This window comes from Corvus cornix, chromosome 8, assembly GCF_000738735.6.
Source record: "Corvus cornix cornix isolate S_Up_H32 chromosome 8, ASM73873v5, whole genome shotgun sequence".
Taxonomy (NCBI): Eukaryota; Metazoa; Chordata; class Aves; order Passeriformes; family Corvidae; genus Corvus; species Corvus cornix.
In genome coordinates, this window is record NC_046338.1 from 5,671,587 (window position 1) to 5,693,362 (window position 21,776).

At 41.2% G+C, this 21,776-nt stretch overlaps 1 protein-coding gene across 1 annotated transcript; it reads right to left on the minus strand.

Annotated features, from left to right (window-relative positions):
- Positions 1-2,308: 2,308 nt before the first annotated feature.
- Positions 2,309-21,415, minus strand: SHISAL2A (shisa like 2A). Its single transcript, XM_039556530.1, is given in 4 exon segments — positions 2,309-2,746; positions 2,748-2,817; positions 13,186-13,325; positions 21,144-21,415. Coding segments are annotated over 4 exon segments (420 nt in total). The 5' UTR covers positions 21,326-21,415; the 3' UTR covers positions 2,309-2,718.
- Positions 21,416-21,776: the final 361 nt, after the last annotated feature.

Consider the following 21,776-nt stretch of genomic DNA (forward strand, 5'->3'; position numbering starts at 1 on the left):
TTAGGAAAATAATTAAAACAGGCATTATTTTCATTCAGTAAAACTGTGAGTTTTCTTTGGTCTTTCTTCCCTAATTTAAAAATTGTGAAGGATAAAGCCTTCAGAAATTATACTTAGAAGAGATTCATTACGAAAGTCATTACATACTTGATTGATTGTGTGGCAGCATTGATTAGGTATTTTCTACTCCAAGTCAGATTAAGTAACACAAGTGAACAGGCAGTTATTAATACTGCAGGATCTAGAGAATGGTAGGGATGACAAAAGCAGATCACTTTGGAGTGAGCTGCCACTTCTACCAGTGTGACTCCAAACGAAGGAGCAGCCATGCCCAGAACTGCCAGCCGGAATGAGCCAGCCTGGTCACACTGAAATCCATCAGGGGCTGCTGCTCATGCTGCTCTGCTGGAGTCTGTGTGGGCACAGACACAAACACACTTACTACATCCCACAGTCTGAGAGGCCTATTTAACACAATTTTTATCTTGACCCTATGATTAGAAAAACTCCTCAACTCTGAAAAACAATAAAAATGCTCACAGCAGCTCCTGTGAGTTTTAGTAGTTTCTGTACGGCTGATGGCACAACAGACCTGAGTTTGCTTTATGTGGTAATTTAAGCAATTTAAGCTTAAAATGTTCCCAGGGCAAAAATTAGGGCTATGTCTAACAAGTACATTAAGGCTTATTATGCCTATTAAGCACAGGGAGTCACCCTTGTTGTGACTGCACATTACATTTGAAAGCTGTTCTGGGCAGTGTGCTGATTCCCTAATCAAACCTGTGTGGGAGGTACTTTTTGGTGACATTTAGAAACCTTCAATTACAAAACAACTAGCTAAAAGGGCAAAGAAATGGGTTTTTCTAAACACACTGACAGAAAACAAAAACAGACATTGGACATAGGCAAAGAACTGGAACCATTCTTTTTGCATTCTGTTTTTTACTTTTATTCTGTTACTTTGGTATCTTAAGAGACTCAAAATGAATAAAAGCCCAGTATCTGAAGGGAAAATAACCTCGTCATTTGAGGAATCAAAGATTTTGAAATTGCCCAAGAGATAGAAATCAAAGATATTTTGATCTTGCAACATTCAAAATATCGAGTACATCTTGTTACTTTTAAGTATCTTTAGAATTTAAAAATTAAAAGTGCTGACACAAATTTGTATGAAGTTAAAATAACTTAAACCATCTTCTTTTTTTTTCATCTTCCATAAATCTTTTATTGGTGGTTCAAAATGAAGCATATGCTTCCAGAACATGTATCTCATGGTTGGTATCCTCCAAGGAAACCAGATGGCAAAACTCATAAATCCTTTTCCCTTCTGCTCTTTGACAGTCCCAATCAAGAAAGTTATGAGGCCAGAAGATCAGGTTTATGTCCTGTTGTTATAAAAACATTTCCTTTGTGCATCCAATGTGGTTTCAATTTTCTCAAAGCCCATAGTGGCAAATAGCAGTTTAGTGAGATATTACATGCAGAAGCTATTGGAAGAACATACACCACATTCCCTACTTCATTGGGAGGCACTGGTGTATTATTTCACACTAGAGCAGATGAGATCAGAAGCACTTTGGGGTTTTGATGCACAGTACCAGACAGCTACGGAGTTTAAATTTCATCACTATCAAACAAAAAGATGTCACTCCCAAACAGTAGACAAGGATTTTGTCTTAACAAGTTGAAGTATAACCACAGACAAAACTGACATGGTAGGTAAATATTTTAGGCCTCTTCTGCAAATGGAAGGTATAATCTGTCTGCTGCCTTAATATCAACAGCATGGTTAAAGAGTTTTGAAATTCTTTTGATCACTCATCTTAAAGAACCCTCACAAGATGAAAAGAAATCATTATCATTAATGTTCATGATTTCAAGACTGAAAGCTTGAAAGAACTGACAACCTGAATATGACAGTTATGATTGTGTTGGTTGTTCTTAAGACTTCTGGGGAAATAAAATGTGCAATTAGAGCTCTTTGATTACCTGAAGGAAGTTCAACACTTCACAATTTAGTGCTCCCAACTGAAATACTACTGGAAAATTTTAGTTTGCTTCACAAGAAATATTCCAACATGTTTTGATGAAGAATCTGCAAAACAATTGTGGATGTTTATTTCAATTCATTTCAGTGTACAACGTTCCCAGTGAAAACAGCTGTTAAAATCTGAACTTCCCTACAAAAATTCACTTTTAATTATTAACTTCACCTTTTATTAGAAAATTCTCCCCTCAAAATAATTTCAAGATTCACAAGAATCTTCTGAGGAAGCAAAGGTGGGGGGAAATGATAAATTAAGAAAAATACAACACAAATGTCAGATTTTATTGAGGTACTGCATTCACATTGGTTTGTGCACTGAACAGTCACATTTGGCTAAACACAACCATGTTCATGACATGAAGACACCACACTGAGATGGCACGTGGGGAAAGCTTAAAATAAAGCTTGGTCAACATGGTGTGCCAAATTCTGCTCTGCTTGACAACTGAGTTATCTCACTGGAATTGCACAGGCTAGAGACAACAACTTGCATGAAAATGATTGACAGCAGTAGCTGATATGTGCAAATCAAAACACACAACTTCTCAGTACAGCAACCATAAACAAATACATCCTGGCACAGCTTCAGATTGGCCTCTGGTTATCAACAGTGGTTGTAAGAGCCAGGAAAACACCTCTGGAAGAGTGAGTCAGGTTCTTGTGGCTCACAGTCACAGGCCATCCTTGTGGCTTAGGAAATCTTTTGAAGCCACTTGGCTCTGTCAACAGCTTGTTTTGGTGGGGGCTCTGTGAAGGATGCAGCTCTGTATCTGCAAAATACCAATAATAGTTAAGAATTAGACTGAACAGGGAAGATTTTTTTCTTACAAAAAAATCCAGAACAAACCACACAGTTCAATCCATTTCACTGGCATTACTTCTTTCCAAGTATCTCATTATATTCCTAGCCTTTATCAGGTGAAGAACTGCACCTCTAAAGGGCATTATTACAGCTATGAAACACTAAGTGCCTCCTCTGGGAGTGTTTGTGGATGGGTAGCTCTTCTGCTGCTCCTCTATTGTGCAAGTGAGGATTTCCCCTTGCATGTGATAAAGGCCCAAGGCACAGGGGTGTTAAAACAAAACAAAAAAGATTTTGTAGATAAAGACAGTCATTCATCTAACATTTCTATGCAGTGCCTCCTGGAAAATGCACCACTCATACCTGCATTAAACCAGGCATTGAATTTCTTCTGAATGATAGACATACGATGTGTGCCTTTAACCTTGAAAGACACCAGAATATATTCCAAACTACACTTGAGGAATTTTGATACAAATAAATTGCTCTACTGCTCATTAAAGCAGGATTGATTCCGAGGTAAAGCACAACAGCTGTTGTTACAGATGGGTTTAGAAGCAAATGCTTGTCTGGATATGCAAAAAAATGGACATGCACTGAAGTCCGGCTGGATAATTTCAACTAACTCAGCTACTGACAGAAGTTCTAAAGCATGAAATCTTGGATTCAAGGCAGATGGCAACTAGCAGCAAGAGCATCCTAACCAGCAAAGAACATCACCTCAGTACTGGTTCACTGAGAGGAATGATGCTCATCTGAATTATCAGTGATATTTTTTGTAGATTCTAAATTATTTTCCGCTGAAGGCTCTGAGGATGGTTACTCATTCCCGATGAACTTCAATTAAAACTGAGACATAGATGTAAACTTACATTTGTACCCTCCACCAGCACTGCCATCTGGCCGACAGCAGTGTGCCCTGGCAAACTGAGGAGGCAAACCCCACCCTGGGGTGTGTCAAACACCAAAACCAGCCAGTCAGAAGAGGGGATTATCCTGCTGTATTGAGGCTTGGTGCATCCTCACCGTGAATGCAGTGTGCAATTCTGGGCTCGGCAATTTAAGAAGGATGTTAAGGTATTCGAAAGCATCCAGAGGAGACTAAAAAAGCTGGAGAAAGGGCTGGAAGGACAGCTGGATAGAGTGTCCCATAAGTAGTGGCTAAGGACTTCGAGATTGTCTAGTTCAGGTACAAGGAGGCTGCAGGGTGACCTCACTGCTCTGTTCAGCTTCCTGAGGAGGGGAATGTGGAGAGAATGGTGAGGTGCTGGCACAGGTTGCCCAGAGAAGCTGTGGATGCCACATTGCTGGAAGTGTTCAAGGCCAGGTGGGATGGAGCTCTGAGCAACCCAGTCTAGTGGAAAGTGTCCCTGCCTGTGACAGCAGGATTGGAAATAGATGATCCTGAAGGTCCCTTCCAACCCAAACCATTCTGTGATTCTCTGATCTCTTCTCCCTGGTATCCAGTGATAGGACGCATAGGAATGATTCAAAGCTCCATCCAGGGGAGGTTTAGACTGGACATTAGGAAGCATTTCTTTACTACTTAGTCAGCTATTCTTCTTTAGTTTTACTTGAGGATTTGGTTTCTCCTTTTTAACTACAGTACTTTGATATTTCTTGTATTTCACTTTTTTTTATTATTTCAGAACATTTCTCGAGGGCACTGAGATAATTCTGAAAGGTAGTTTTAGCCCCAGAGTCTTGCAACCCTTCTCAGAGTGGTGTCATTCACAAATTTTATTCATGTGCTCTTTAGTCTTTCAGACAAGCTCTTACTACTCATCTGGGATAATGTACCAGACACTATCCAAGACATCCCTCTTCCCTCCAAAAATGCACTTAAAAATGAGTCACTGAAAACTTCTCTTTGACTGCATTTTCATTAAGATTTGTAATCACAGCCACTTGTTCCCACTCATCTGATAGGCAAAACTACCTTGACAAAGAGAGAAATTAGATTGGTTTGTCATGATCTGTCTTCAGATCTGAATCTGTATCAGATTTTTCTTGTGCATAGCTCAACTATTTAATAATTTAATATATTATCACTCTAAGTTAGAAGCAATGCCTCCAGCTGCCTAGTTCCTCTCCTTTTCCTTTTAAAAGCTAAGAGCTGTGTTTGCCCTTTTGCTGGAAAAGAGCACACAAACAAGCTTGAATTGTATGCTGAACTACACCAGGCGTAAGGGGTCCTGCTCCTAATTAAAACTCAGTGAATTTGGCAGAGGAAATATGCCTGCTAAAGGAAATCCAATTGGCACCTGTAGCTTTCTCACAGCAGAAATTTGTAGCCACTGATGGACTCTCTGGCTTAATGCTGCACTGTGAAGTGGCTCCCCTTGACAGGTGTGGGTATGAAATCTGCAACAAACACATGTGAAAAGCAGGGGACAAAAAACTATTAGAGACCTGGAATTTCTACCAACACTTAGCCATATTTGTGTTGAAGTTCAGAAAAGATCCTTGCCTCCCTTTCCATTTTCGCAGAAAGTTCCCAGCTTTTCCATTCTGAGTTGGGAAGTGAAAAGGCTCACAGGCTAAGGACATAGTTTTCCTGCATTTAGCTCCAAATGAGGTCTCAAGTATTTTGAGTCTTCACTACAATGCCAGGCTCATTTTGCCTACAAAAAGAGTTGGGTAATTAATCCACAAAAAAAGCTTCCAAATTTTTTGGTCTTTATATAATGCATGCATTCAAACCCTACACAAGTCCTTTGCAGCTGCCTCTCAGTTCTCTCCCTGTAAGCAATAGTGATTAGCAGGCACCCTATAAACATCAGCTCCTCCACCACGACAGAAAAGCAGGCAAACAAAAGCATGAGGAAACAAGAGGCTCATGGCTTTCAGAAAGCAATGCCACATTCACAGACCTCAGCTCATCTCAGTACTTGGCGCCTGCCTCAGATATTTTTGGATTTTCTCACTACAGACGGCTTTCTGACTGCAGGATCCGTTTTAGTCTTCCCATGGCATTTTTCTCCCATAAGCCTTTTCATTTGCAACAGCAGAAAAAAAAAAACGTGTGGAGGTGGTTAGGAGTTCTGAAATGAGTTTTGTTACACTTCAGTATTTTTATAAGGACAAGGAGCCAAAATCAACTTGTTATGCCGATAAAGAGCTCTGAGAAAGATGCATTTGCACTTGAGATGCACAGGGTGGCTTTTTTTAAGGGTACAAGAGAAAATAGATGAAACAGGAAACTCTTGACTCATTTACTTTCCTGCTCATCTGAAAACAACTGCTGAGCAAACAGGACCACTTATTTTTCTTGTGACAGACATTGCTGATCTGCAGCTATTCTCACATTCTGTGGCTGTTCAGCCATGAGCTTTCACCCCCTGCAGAAAGTAAAATGCATGTTTCATGCCATCTGAAGTCCTTTGCTTTATTCATAAATTCCTCTTAAGTCTGAAGTGCAACTCATCTCTATGTATCGGGGTACACTTTAAACACTATTTTGCATGGTCTGTGCCATAGGCAGTTCAACCTTCACACATGATTTCAGCATAAAAATCTGGTTTCTTGCAAGATAGCCCTCTGTAATTTTGTACCAGAATTGACCTGGCACTCATTCCTGCATCCCCAGGAAGCAATGTATGACTAAACTGCCCACCAGAAACTTCACTGCTTTCACCCTTTGTCACACAGGAGCCTTTCTGGCAATTCATCACTGAAGAAACTCTTTTGAATAAGTTACAGTGTCTGCCTCCTTAGTAAGCTCTGGTGCACCCAGGACAGCTCAGGGAAAGGACAGTAACAGCATAAGGGGAATGTAATCTTCTCTGGCACATAACCATGATGGAGTATTCATGTACCAGTAAATCTAGAAGAGATTTGTCTGGGGAAGGACTCTGTCCAAGTCTCTGCAGATACATCCCTACAGCATCAGGGCAGTGTATAAACAAATCAGAGACAGTTTGCTAGTGCTTTTAAGAAAGTTAAAAACCCACATAAAGAATCATTTTATAAAATCCATGTAAAACAGAGTAGAGAGTATACAAATACAACAGAATGAGATGAAAATAAATGTTCTCATGGTACCTCTTTTCTTCACAGCATTGGTGGAATCCATTCAGTGCTTCTGTTTTTTAACATATTGAACTCCCTCTGGCCTCACTGTCTGTAAAACAAAGGCATTTTTAGAAGAACTAAGAGCATTATTCTTCCATAAGTTGCAAATAGTAATACATAGATATGCCCACTGCACTAGAAAAATCACAGTTACTGGAACCTTCTACAATTTTTAGAGGACGAGACAGATCAAAACCATTTCACTTCGCATTCCTGGGCCTCCGGGAGGCTGCAATTATTAATTTACTTGTGTTAAAAAGGAATAAACATCAAAGTGAAGAGCAGTTTAAGGTAGCAGCACTGTGGTATAAGTTGGACCTGTAGCAGGAAATCAGTCTCCTGAAAGAAATTGCATAAAATAATTCCCATATTCAAGAAAATAGACCAGAAATCTCAAACTTTCATCCCTCTCCAAACATAATCAGGCACTGTTGCTTTCAGTGCACCTTCATCCAGTGACCCCAAAGCTCTTTCTGTGTGTGTGGAGGCTCACAATACTTCTTTGATGCAAAGAAGTTTACCCACATTTTATAGAAAGATTAAAGTGATGACAGGAGCACATTAAAATATTTTTAGTTAAGCATTTTGCCAGTTTCCCACAAAATCTTTAGTTCTGCACATCTCCCATCTTTTGAGCCTTTGGTTTTAAAGCTTAGTAGCACTTGAACATTGTTTGTCAGAGCACAGCTTCATAGTTTAATGTAAGTAATAGTTAAAATTCCACCAGCTAACTGATACAGACACCTGCTTGGAGCAGAAGGGCAGGAAGTTTTGAATCAGTTTGCCCAACTGATCAGAGTAACTAAAGCAAAGGCAGCCTGCAGTGGATCACTGCAGGAAGGGAGGAGAGACATACTCTGCCAGTTTCCACTGATCCCTGCTGAAAGCTGAGAAAACAAAGCTCTAGAAGAAAAGACTTTCCTAACCACACTTTCAACTTAATTAATTTTCTTTCCTACCTGATATTCATTCTTTCATTCCCTTCCTACTTTCCTCATTCTGTTTCCAGTCCTTATTTTCTGCTACTATGCTTCCCATGCTAGTCCCCATATCCATGAACAGCAGGTCATACTTGGAGTCTCTCCTCCCTTTTCTCTGCCCTAAATCTCAACCCTGCACATGATTCCCCATCTGCCAGACTCCCTCTCCATCCCTCTGCCCAAGCACCAGGCTTCTGCTCCCCAGCCCACCCACAGCCACAGCTCTGCTTCCTGGCCCCCAGGACTTTCTCCATCCCCTCCAGCGTTGCTGCCTCCCTGCTCTGCTGCTCTCAACTCCATCAGTCCCATCCCTCTTCCACATGCTCCCAGCAGCATTCAGCTCCTTGCAGTTTTCTCCTTTATCTACCAGCTCCAAAACCTCTCCCTGCTTTATCCTGTCATCTAATTCTCTTTATGGAGCTCATCAATCTTCCTCCCTGGCCTCTCTGTATTTCACATTACCCTCTAGTTCAACACTGGCTTTGACCTCATTTTCCACTTTCCCAAGCATGGGCCAACACAAAGAGTACAGAAAAGATGAACTTCACTGGGCAGGGTACTTTTCTCCAAGAAAGTGTGTGGGGAAGGGACTGAAAAACAGGTTCCCTATATCCAAAAGGGATGAAAAGTTGAGAATGCTAATATTTTAATTTAATAAGAAACTGAAACAAAGCAGATTGGGAAATGGAATTATTTGTTATTGAGGTGTTTTGAAAGCTGCATTTTATTTTGTTTGAATTGAAAAAGCTGCAGTTTGGTTTCAAAAATGCAAAAATAGGATTTGATAGTTTGACATTTTAAAAAATCTGTACAATGATATTTAAGCTAAGAACTTAGTTGAAAACAACTGAGTTATTTCAGCTGTGATAAAAAACAAACTCAAAAAGAAGGAAAAAAAAATCCTTATCAGTTACAGAGGAAGACACTTTAGTTTTGAAGCCTACAGCAGCTATGGGTATATTTGTAGTAAAAAACCTGACTCCTAATGAGCTGCAAAAATCTCACTGCTACAAGAAAGTCCGGGAAATTTAAAAGCTAAGGAGTTCAGTAAAGACATTTCAAAATGTAATCATTCCTAGTGATGTACTCTTCCACTAAATTTGAATTCCCAGCTCCAAAATGGAAATATTCTTCATTTCCTAAAGAGGAAAAAAAAAATAGTCTTTTTTTTTTAAACAGTTGAGGCCATTTGGCTGATATTTCCCCATACAGCAATCTGAAGTAGATGACTGACAAAGATAAAACTAGCCTAACTGGGGAAAATTTAAAGGCAGCTACAAGAACACCACGCAGTTGAAATTACTCCTAAACCTAAAAGGCAAAGTTATCAAGGCACACTCCAAAAGCCAAGCAGTGCATCTGAATTCACACAGCAGCTATCTGCTTTCACAACCAATAGTCAGATAATTGTACTGAGCTAAGAAGGACAATGTGTGAGAGTTTTGTGCTTTTTCATCAAAATACCTAAATATCTCATATATTTGAATCATGCCCCATGAGGAATCTTTAATTAAGGAGAGAAATAGAGACAGGAAAGTCATCTGGCTATTTTTCAAGCTGCGTTTTTCCTTATTATGAAATGAAACCATGAACTTTTGCATATTATGTTGTCACCGCTTTGCAAGAACAAGGAATTAATAACTTTTATTAAAGCACATTTCCCCCAGCACTTATGATTAATTTACAAGGCCACAGTTCTTTCACACTCCAACCCAAAGATCCCTGCTGTCTGACTCTGAATGCAGAGGTCTTCCTGTGCTAAATTTTAAGGGAAAAATATTAGTTACTATCATAAAATATAATTTGCTATTCATGCTTTGCAGTGGCATAGAACACCTCATCTCAAAGGTCTTTCCAGACCTGGCAGAAATACAGGGGCAACTCAGAAAATGTGTTTAAAAACTGTTTGGGTCACCAAGGTCAAGAGTCTCTCTCTACCTTTTATATCTCTGATGGCAAAGCCTGGTCTCAGGGGCCAGCAGAAGATGATCACTCCTGTCCCATCAGCTGCCTGGTCAAGGCAAGTGTATGTGCACCTTTCCCAGAGTCAGGAAGATGTGCCTCTGGATTTCCCCTTTTCTGACTGTTTACCACTCCTATCCTGACAATTATGCAGTATTTGCTCAGTCCTCCCTATCTCTAGCACTAGGGGGATATTCCAGCATTATTCACTCAGCCTTAACAAAACACTTGCAGTTGTGACTTCCTAGTTCCCCATATTTTGAAGGGGATAAACCTTTGGCACAAAGAGAAGCTTTTTATTAGAAGAAGCACAAAGCACATGACCGAATTCCCTTTCACCTTGAATAAATATATAATGTTTGCATATTCAGGCCTTGGATTTCTTTGAGGCCTTTTTTTACCACTGTTACAGTTCTCCAGCCGTCAAATGGGAGAAACAAAAACATGTACTATGAGTTAAATGAAAAATACTTTCTCTTAGAAAGAGCTTAACAAGCAACTGAAATGAAGGATCTCTTGTTTGTCTGTATCTACTGTGGATCAACTCTGCACTCTACACTAGGATACTACAACTAGAAATGTCTAACTCCAGGAACATTTAAGTAGTTCTTCCTTGTCTATGCCAGTGACTGAGCTCATTTCTCCTGAAATTCAGTGCTCAGATTAAAATGTAAATTTTTGCTAGGGCTAGAACATCCTTAGCTAACTCAGGAACCCAACCTGTAATATTGGATGCTGATGCTATGAAAGACCATTTGTTAAAGGCTAAACAGAGGCAAATTCCAGTTGATACGCCTTTTGTAGAATCAGAAACCTTAATAAAGGGCTTCATATTCACTTTATTGTTAGATTTATCATCGATCTTTAAATTATTTCTGTAAAAATTCAACCATTCCACTTCTGTATTTAGGAGATCTTAGATAAGCCCACAGAACAATGACCAACTTCTACTATTATGTGAGGTAGGAAAGGCATAAAATAATCAATTTTCTGTTTAATGAGATACAAAACTCCAACTGAGCTGATGTATTATGGGTGAAATTGAATATAATAAAAAATATTGCTTTCAAAAATGAGTGCTGTGTGAGTGCTCCAGGGAAACAGATGTTGCACAGCACCTGAAGTGTGCCATAGCCTTCATCTAAAGGCAAAATTGTGCTAGTTCAGAAGAAGCTTTGTTGAACTGAGTTCACAGTTAAAACTCAGTCCTCAGGCCTGCAGTTTTCTGAAGCATTTAAAAACTAATTTAATTTTTTAATTTGTTTTCATTGCCTATATACGGTTATTCTGAACTCTCAGAAGAACTGAAAGATGAGGAGAGAGGCTGCTTTTATTTTCCCCAGGCGTGCAAGCAGCTAACCAGCCATCTCATCAGACACTCAGCCCTTGCATGACTTCCACGCAAAAGAAACCCAAGTATGACGAAGGCAAGCACTCAGGCTTGTCAGTGAAATCCTAAAACATTTCCAAAGATCTCTCAACCTTGGCAAAGCAACTGGCTTTCAATTTCCAGCAACCCACCTCACCAACAGCCAAAGCTATCAGAATTTAGATGTGAAATAATTGTCATTCGAAACAGACAAAGAAACAGAATAATAAAAGTGGAAAGCACAGGATGAGAGCAAAGTCAAAGCTCTGTTTAAATACAAAGGAATTTGTCCAAGCAAAGCTCCAAACTACACAGGAAATGGCTGGGAAAAAGCAAAGATCCCTCAGCTTCCCAGCCTTGTAAGGCTGGAATTGTGACTTGGAATGCCTACATGAATGCTGGGTCATGAGGGGGGGAACTTGGGATGCTGTTCACCTCATGATAGGAAGCAAGGAACAACATTTACTGCCCAAGCAGGATGTGGGTTTGCAGCAGGGTTCGAGTCCGTACAGAAAGATGGAATTGCTTGGTAGCATTGGTGCAGTAGCACCTGCCTCCTTCCCAGCTCCCCACATGCAAAACATGTCTGGCACAAAAATAAAAGGCATGAGAAATACAGCACTGCTGTCCTGGCAATGGATTAGGAGCTGATGCCATAGCAGGAAAGCCTGAGGGAAGAAGTTAAACAGCAACACATTCAAAAACATAATGCCAGTTTATAATAAAACACAACCATCTTGTAGAAGAGCACGAGAGCATTTTGTTCATCCCACCCAAGAGTTTATTTAAGCTGTTCTAGGTAGCAGGTCTTAATTCCACTCTCTCTCCAGGACAAGTGTGAAGTTTTCAATTTGCAGATTAGTAGCAGTTTGCTGAATGTGTGACTTCAGCAGCTTGCTCATCTCGTACAGCTACACACGGAGGCTTTGCAGTTCTGACAGCTCTATGAACCACTTTTAAACCAAAGCCTGCATTCTCCAGAGAACAAAATTAGACACAGGAAGCTTGGTACGAAGTGGATTGTGTTAACTAGACACTCAGGAGGGGGCCTACTGCTCTAAAATAGGCTATAATTACAGTAACTCACTGGTCATTTACTGCCATGCAGGTATAGAAGCATTTTAAACTAACAAGTAAAAAGAAAATTTGAGCTGAGGGGACTTTTGTCCAAGAATTCTTCCCCTTTTTCAACCTGTTGAACTTTCAATGCCTAAATAAGTACAACATTCCTTTTATTTCCTATGACTTTACTGGTTGAACTGCTGAAGAGGTTCATTTAAATATGTAGGAAGTCCAAGACAAAGGGTGAAACTTATCACACCCCATCTTGCAAACGAGACTTGCAGTCAGATTTCACAAATGTAGTGAACTGGAGCAGCAGCAGCAGTTTTCCCATGTGAGTGGGTTAGTGCTGACTACATGCACTATTCCTGCAGGCATTTGCCAACATAGTCTAGGCACAAAGATATAGACTACTGGTACTGGAACAAAGAGTCTTAGACTTCAAAGACTGGATCCTATGCCAGGAAGAAAGCAAAAAAGAAGAATGACCTCTCTCTGCCACAAGAAAATACACTTAAAATCTCTCCTGAGATTCTTATCCCTAGAATGAATCACTACTATATGTTTATGTACTCTTGACAGGAAATCCAGAGCAACTAAGCCAGTAAGTCTCTTTCTGATAAAGGGGCTTATTTTTTGCACCTTAACTCAGTATTGCAAACTTTTACACTCTTCCTACTACTAAATAAATACACTGAGCTTGTGCTAAATGTTTTGAGTTTGGTACAGATTTCACAGAGCAGGTAAAACAGCAGGATAGCTTGATTACATTTTGACATCCCCGTCAGAAAGAAAATACACACTGTTGGATCCCTCCACATCCATTTAAAGACAGAGTAAGGCTTTTCCTCTGCAGGTGATAATGCACATCAATAACAACTGGTCTTACCTGCCATCTGTAAGCTTAAACCAGTATCCAGTTTGCTGCGTGGCTTGGTGCTGATAAACAAATAACAGAGAACACACACAGTGATGATAAAAGCAAAGAGGACCACTGCTGCTATTGACAGGCCCACGAGTGCTCCAACACTAAGAGAGAAAAACAAAGAAATTAAGTGTACAAACAGCCGGGGATATCCATTAAAACAATGGTCAAGATGATGTCTGGAGTTTATTTGTAGTCAGGCATGGGAGTAACTGTGTATTTTACTGTAAACAGAAGTTTAGAGCTCAATACTTCAATTGCATAAACCACAGTTATTTCACTGCCCTCAGAAGGGTCAGTGTCATTACACAGTAGTTGAATATCTGGCCTTCAATGACATTTCCTGCATACTACTCCCGAGTCTGATTTAAAGCATATTTATGAAAATCAGAAATAACTTCATGCAGTAACTGACATCAGTGAGATCAAGAAGTTCTTCAGTGCAATACATAATCCTAGATAAACAAAATATCAAATGCACACACAGAGGGTGATTCTAGAGCTCCAGGAAACTCAAGCAACATGACTATTAAAGCTGTATTTTCAGTCTGAAATGCCATTTTTATAGTATACAAAACATGCAAGCCATGTTATTGAATTCTGTTAGTGGCTCTTCAGAGCAGGGCGGAATACTGTGATCACTGTTGTGCCTTTCTGTTAATGCAATAAATCTCCCATCAGGACTGGAGAAATTCTCCCATGATCTTTGCCACAGCAAAAGGAAAACTAAAGCTGAATTAGTTTACTCACAATATCAAAGGCATCAAAGAGGCAGGAATTAATTACTCTGGAGGCCTAAGATACAGTACTATATGTAGATTTTATCAAGGTACTACTCCTGCAGGATAAAAGCTACTTTACACATCTCCCATAGGCATACAGTGAGGCAGTATACGTATATACAGAAATCTCTCCTGATTTCCAACCCTTATTTTCAAGTCTTTCCTAATATAAAAGTCTCATGATGAAATAAAGGACCCAATACGATACAGTCTAGCTATCATTTCCTACTCTCCCGGGCCATTTAATGCCTTCCATGTTCCAGTCCTCTATTCTACAGTCCATGCCAAAGATCCTGACTTCTGGTGAAATTAAACAGCAGCCTTTTGGTCACAGATGAGGAGTCTGAGGTCTGAGAATCCCTATATTACTGCTCTGGTATATTTGCAATTTTGACAGACGTCAAAAGGTCAGAAGAGAGATGAATGTCTTGAATTCTACAAGCTCCATCCTTCAGTCATAAAAATGCCTTTATATATCACTGCTATCAGGGAGAAGTCAACTCTACTGTGGCCTTGCAGGAAGATGAGAAGAACTGTGCCTTGGGATGTTTTTATGAATTTTACATTCAAGCTACTGCAAAGCTTTTCTACAAGCTCCCACAGCACCAGCACACAGATACGTCCACAGGAGAAACTCTTAAAAGCAGCAGGATGAGAACAGCAGATATCACTATGACTTTCACATGCAGTTTTCATTAGTTACTGGTCTGATTCAGTAATGAAGTTTGGGCAACATTTAGCTCCATGCACAGCTAAAATGATTTGTTATCAGCAAAATGGTTCTGGAAAGAAGAGTTTTACCCTTCTGAAGATTTTTCCTAGTATTTATCATCCTCATCGAATAGAATGTCCTTATGTATTCGTGCATATATGCACATATTAAGCAAATTTTTCCTTATTGTTTTTTGGCCCAAACAAAACTTGCAAGCAAGCAATATTCTGCTTACTATGGAATCTGAATATGACCTACAGTCAGAGATCTCACCTGTGTTCTGGCTTGATTTTTGCATTTTTACTTGGAACACCATGACCCAAATAGACGAAACAGAAGAAATACACAGGAGGCTGAATAGCCATAGAACCAAGTGATACAAACAAGATTCTTCAGAAACAATTATTTGTGGTTTTTTGTCATGGCAGTACAAAACAGCCCTATTGTAAGATTCCATTTAAATTCCAGTGTGGGGTGCAGGACTAAGGAGGTTGTTCACCATTATCCAAACACTGAGCAGTCAGCTGCCCTAAAGCCAAATAGATCAAGTATATATCAAAGATTATACATTTTTCTGTTCAGGAATGTGTTACTTCTTGGTTGTAGCTCTCCTTCATGCAGTTGTAGACGATGATATGAACAATACAGTTGTGTATTGCACAGCACAATGCATCTTCAGTATCACTACACAACTTGTGTAAGATGCTTTGTGAGTTACAAAAGGTAAAGATAAGAAAAACCTGAGGAACTCTCCAGGTCAAAAACTCATCATAGGTTATGTGCTACAAGAAATGTTTCTCATGCTGCAGCAGCAACATGAGAAGATCTCACCACCATCACAAAACCAAATAGATACTCTGATTGCACTTCCTGAATGAATCAGAAATCAGGACAATTTGTACTTACTCTTTTTAAACACACAATGTTTCGATACCAGATTGTTTTCAAAGTGCTGAAGCCATCAACCCACAGAGAAGGTATAATTACGTTCTATAAGATTAATTTTGAGTTAAAGTTTGTGGATGGAGGGTTGTGTCTTAATTTATCTTATTCAGAAAAATTTAATATGTCTTCCACAGCTCTGAATACTGATGTTTCTTAACCAGAACACAATCTTTTCTGTCTTTTTTACTAGTTAAAGCTGTCAGAAACAAAATACCAAATAACTATAATTGCTGACCACTTTAACAATTACACTCCTCTGAAACTAAAGACAACCTTACAGCATATCCTCTAGATTCTACAGCAATTATTGTGGTGCTGCATATCTGCTTTAAAAAGCCCTTGCTAAAAGCATTTTGCGACCTTCCATTCTTTACCTTAAACACTGTCTGCAGGCCACCCAGCAGTTACATGATAACAGTCTAAAGGTCTCAGGGTCTCTGTCTTCAAGATCAGTCTTCTGACAGCAGAGACATTAAACAAGCAAACTAAAAAGTCCCTCTTGCCCACAGCTGTGACCTCATTAGTGAGCAAAACCGTTTTGCATTAACAACCCACTCAACCCCAAAGTGATGATCTGGTATAAAGATGGCAAAGAAGGCGCAGAGGTAACCCTGACATGAGCAATGTTAAATGTGGTGGGAGATCCAAACAGAACTCTCCCAAGTTACTTTCCACATAAAGTAGGAGCCATACCACACATGCTGTTACACTGAGTGCCACATCCAGGCCTGCAGCAGAGCCAAAGGCTTCACTCAGCAGAGAGGCTCCACTCTGCCAGCAGCCTGCCCAGGGCTCCCCAGGCTGTGTCCAGAGAGCTGCTGAGTGGGTCATCAACTTGTCTGTCAGTGGATGTTCAGCATCACACACATACAGTTATTTTTAGTCCATAAAATTAGTCTATCCACACCAGTAACAGCCAGGAAAATTTAAATATTGGCTGAGCAGAGGCAGTATTGCCCACAGATAGACTAAAAGGAAGCTCATGAGTCACCCAGATCCAAGTAAATCAAATGTTCCCAATGCCATTGTTGCAGTGACGTGTTGTTCATAGTATTTGCAAAGCACACAGATAAATATTCTCAAGAAACTGGAAGAATGGGCATAGAGAAACAAAAGACTTGCTATTTTGGAAAGCCAAAACAGATGCCTGGAGGTCGGTACAGCCGAGCAAAGCTTGGCCTCAGTATTAGGCCACCATAGCTCTACGGGTATTAATTAAGAAAGCGTTCTGAGTAAAATCTATACTTGTCTTGACAGAATTTGAATAAAATATGTATTATTACACACAACTTAAAAGATACAGCTTTGGAATGGATATTATAATTCTATTTGATACTGAAAGATGCCATTAAATTTGCAAAATAAAACTTCACAGAAGAGTGACAAAAATGAACCTAAAATATTTTAAAACAAAGAGAAACCAAAAGGCTGACTGAACATAACTGCTGCAGTTCAGTACAAATATCACATGTTCAGCATTTCTCCCCTTCCATTCAGCTTGGGAGGTAAAGCAGATGTGCATGCACAGCACACTGCTCTGGAGGCTGAGCTGCTCAGTGTTCTGCTTGCTGGTGTTTTATAGCATCTGTGTTTTGTGGATTCAAAAGCTGAATAACCTTCTGATAAATTCTGCCTTTTCCTAGTGCTGCCTTCCCTGTTCCATGGGCTCCTGGCAGCTCTAAAAGACAGCAAAATGCATCCTTCCCTCTTCTTTGTGGAAACAAGTCTTTCAAGATCTATGATCTAACAAAGAAACCCAAACCAAACCAAAGAAAACCAAAATAAAAAAAACCCAAATCAACAAACAAAAAATCCAAAACAAAACAAAAAAAAAGGAACTATATTATTTGATTTTAAATAACAGAAAAAAAAATTAAAAGAAAGGATAACTCATATATTAATAATACTATTAATTGCATACAGAAATTAATAATAGTATTAATTACATATAATAAATTCTGGGGGAAATATGAAATGTGTCAGAGTTGACTATCTATGTAAGTCCAGCAGCTTCCAGTACAGCAGGTGTTAGGATGTTGTCAAATATTGCAGTTTTTGCAGAAGTGGGAGGGGGAAAGAGGGTTCCATGTTGCTAAGGGATAGGGCAGTGTCTGGTTCTAAACACAGTACAGGCAGTAGAGATTTGGCAAGAAAAAAGAAGAGGATAGGCCTGCAAGAGACTATTGCTTCAGGTTGCTAAGGCTGCTGGCTTCTCCATGAACTGCTTGCATCAGAGCTGGATGCCATGCCCCTCCCACAGCAGGAAAAACACAAGTGAAATGTGCAACAGTTTCCTGAAATTCTACCTGATGTGCTACCAAACTGAAGTAATCCCTTAGGTATCACCAACCAGTTGTGGTGCAGTCACTCACTGCTTTCAAATATCTGGGGGGAGGCAAGCAAATGAAGATTTAGGAAAATAAACCTAAAGCTCTGGAGTACAGCAAAACCTGAAACAATTCCCCCATCAGAGCTTCCAACTTCTTTCCCTTCCTCAATACATTCCACCTCCAGACTTACCTTGGCTGATTTGCCTAACTCTTGTTTAATTTTAAGTCTTAAGGGTTTCAAGTCTTAAAAGTGTGTCCTCAAGGGCTGAAGGAAGCATTTTAAGGATTATTTTAACATATGGTTGTTACCAACCAATACAAGTAACAGTCTAGTGATCACCAAAACATTCTGGGAGGCCAGAAAATGTTATTTTTATGTTCTACTTAAACTTCTAATTGAACTGTCATGTGAAAATGTATACAGTTTTCAAAATAATGAATATTAATATGTTTTCAGTGTGTTAATAACTAAAAATTACTCTATTTGTTACTGAAAACACTTACAGGAAGTGGTTCAATTCTAACCACTCAGTAACTTTGCTTGGAGAGGTAAATTGTATTTATTCACCTATTTTCTACAATGAATATAGTCAGTTATGGCAGAAGTTAAGCACAACCAAAACTCCACAAATTGCAATTTCCTTAAGTCCTTTTAACAGCTTAGGGCTACTGTAGAAAGAAGAAAAAAAAATCCTTAATTTTCAAAGTTTGGGCCCAAATTTCTGACTTAGGTGAAAGCTAAGCAGTTACTTCTCACACCCTACAAAATCTTTTTAAAGGAAAAACCTTCAGAGAGGTGCTTCATTAAAGCCTCTCCTGGGATTCAGTTCTTGGAAGTAGTTTCTTAAAAGATCAAGCTTTAAGAGTCTTCACTACAACATCCAGATGAGAGGTTGTTATGCCATGTTAACTTATTCCTTCAGTTCTTCTGCCATTTTGAGCAAGTTTACTGTGATTGAAACAGTCAAAGACTATGCAAAAATATAACATTAAAACAGTATGAGTATTTCATAGCAAAAGTGTAAAAAAGGACACTTGGACATGTCTTCTCACATCAGAGAAGCCAAATAATTCTGTGTCAGTCACAGCGGAAGATGCCTGGGAGATCCCCACAATCAACCCACTCTTTGCACCAGACAAAGTAGATTTTAAATAATAATACATTAAATATTAGACCAGATAAATTAAACTAGTAAGTCCACAGTACTGGATAGCATTAACTCACGAGCCCTGAAGGAACTCACATGTGGAACTGCAGGGCTGCTGGCCGAGGTCCTGGGTGTGTCTGGTTGCACAGTGCTGAATCGGAGCCTGGCTATGATCCCCAAGCCACGATGCCCCTGCTCACCTTCCCCGAATATGAGAGACAGGTCCTTTGATGGTAAAGCCTCCACCCCCAACCATCTCGTTACTATGCTCTACCCACAGGAAGCTGAAGGCACTTGCAGCTTCCTGACATAAAATCTTTAATGAAAGGATCAGCATTAGGATGAGGGGAAAACACTACCTTGTTAACCTGCTGAAGTCTATGAAGTGTCAATAGGCAGATGGATAAAGGAACCCAGAAGACAGAGTCAGATGTCTCAAAAAGCCTTTGGACAAAGCCCTGCACTGAATGTGGGGTTAAAAAGACTGAACTAATACAGGATTAGGGAAAGGTTTTGCCACAAATTTAAGGCTGCTTAAAAGCATAAGGAGCAAAGTGCAACGCTAAGTGGTCTCTTTTCAGTGTAAAGAAAAGTCACCGAGACTGATTTTTATTCATATCTTCATCTATGACCTGGTGAAGAAGGAAATCTGAGTTCCTGATGATCCTAAGCCCCTACAAGCAATCAAATGCTGAGGGCAAGGAATGCTAGAAGACTCGCAGAAAACTGAGTGAACAGGCAAAAGTGATGTACCTGAGTTTCAGTGTACATAATGTAATGCATAAAGAACAAAACCAAGCCTACATAGCAATAAACTCAGAACAGACAGTTCTGAACTCGAGAAAAGTTTTAGAATCTTCAGTGACAGCTCACTGAAATCATGGAGCCAGTGTGAACTGGCAGCCAAAGACATCAGCAGTACTTTGGCCACCAACAGGAAGGATTTTGTGAGCAAGACTGGAGGCAATATTTGGCCACTCTGTAGAACCTTGCCACACCCACGTCTTGGGCATGCAGCTCCAGATTATGCACCTCTAAGATCAGCCCTGTGGAGTGAAAAACAGTATGGATGAGATGCAACTGAAATAATTGGTGTGACATAGCATCTGCCTCAATGATAGTCCAGAAGCTGTTTGGTTTGGAAAGGCGAAAGCTGAGAATAGATGTACCAAATGCTCACAACATTTTAAACACTGGGCATAAACTGAACCTGCAATTGCTGCTCACCAAATCTCACAATCCTAATACTAGAGGGCACTCAGGAAAACTGGTAGGAAACAGTATAAAACAGATAAAATTACCTATCTTCAAACAGCAGGTAGCGACTGCTGCCACCAGGGCTGCAGAAGCAGACGGTATAAGCCAGCCCAGAAAGAGATTTGACAAAATAAGAATAACAAGTCCGTAAGAAACATAGCGGAAGCCCCATGCAGAGGTGTACTAACATGCTGACACGGCCAGTGTGGATGCTGTGGAGCCTGAGGAGAATCAGGCACAGAAAGCAGCCGGGCTGGCTGAGTGCAACTCTTCCTGCCGCTGCTGGAGATCCAGCCAGAGCCAGGCAAATATCTGCACTATCCCGGGAGAGTACCAGGCTCATCATCTGCGTCTTCCCAGTGGAAAGTTACGTAGTACTTTATCTTACATGGAAAAGTAGCTCAAGTCACTGGGAACTTTATGCGCGCAGCATCTTACGCGCTCAGGCCCCGAGATAGCCGCTCCGCTCACACCCAAAGGGCGGGAGACGCTCCGGATGTTCTGCCTGAGGCACCGAGCGTTTCCCAGAGCTTCCTTACGAAGACCACGAGTTATTTCCTTCAGAAACTACCCTGGCAAGAGCAAAAGTCTCTCTGGGCTGAAGATGCAGCTCTACTCTCGGCGGGACAAAGGCAGCCTTCAAGTGCCCGGCTACAAGTACCTCACAAACACACATCCGAGCGAGCTCGGGCGAACACGGGTCTCCCGCCCAGAGCCTCTACCGCGGAAGGCACCGCCGCTCCCCTACCTGAGCCACCACATGTAGCTGTGCTCGTAGGGGAAGAAGCTGTGGGGGTCATCGCAGCAGTACTTGACGTCCTGGAAGCCGCAGCAGAACACGGCGCGGGCGTCGCCGCCCGCCCGCGGGCAGCTGAACCCGCTCACTAGCACCTTGTCGGCGTTGAGGTAACTGCTGCACTCGGCGCTCATGGCGCGGCCGGCCGCCCGCTGCCCGCCCGGCGCCTCGGCTCGGCAGCACCCGGGCGGGAGAGAGGGCGAGGCGAGGCGAGGCAAGGCGAGGCAGCGGTGGCGGGCGGGGCCGGGCGGGCAGGGGCTGCGCCGGCGGCAGGGACCGCCGCGCCCACTGGCCCCGGGGCCGCCACAGGGCGGGAGCGGCGGGAGCCGCCTGCGCCCTCAAGCGCGGGCAGGGGAGGGCGGGAGAGCGCCCGTGAGGGGCCGGCCACCCCCGGGCTGCGACCTCAAAGGCTGGCTCTTGGCTGTCCCTCAGCGCTGGGTCCCATGTTGAGGGGAGCTTTCGGGGGCTCGTCCTCACCCATAACCTGGGTGGGGTCTCAGGACAGGCAAAAGAAGGAGAGCATGAGGAGGGATCACACTTCTGTAGGACTCAGCCCCGCTTGTCTTGATGAGGGGGGAAAAGCTC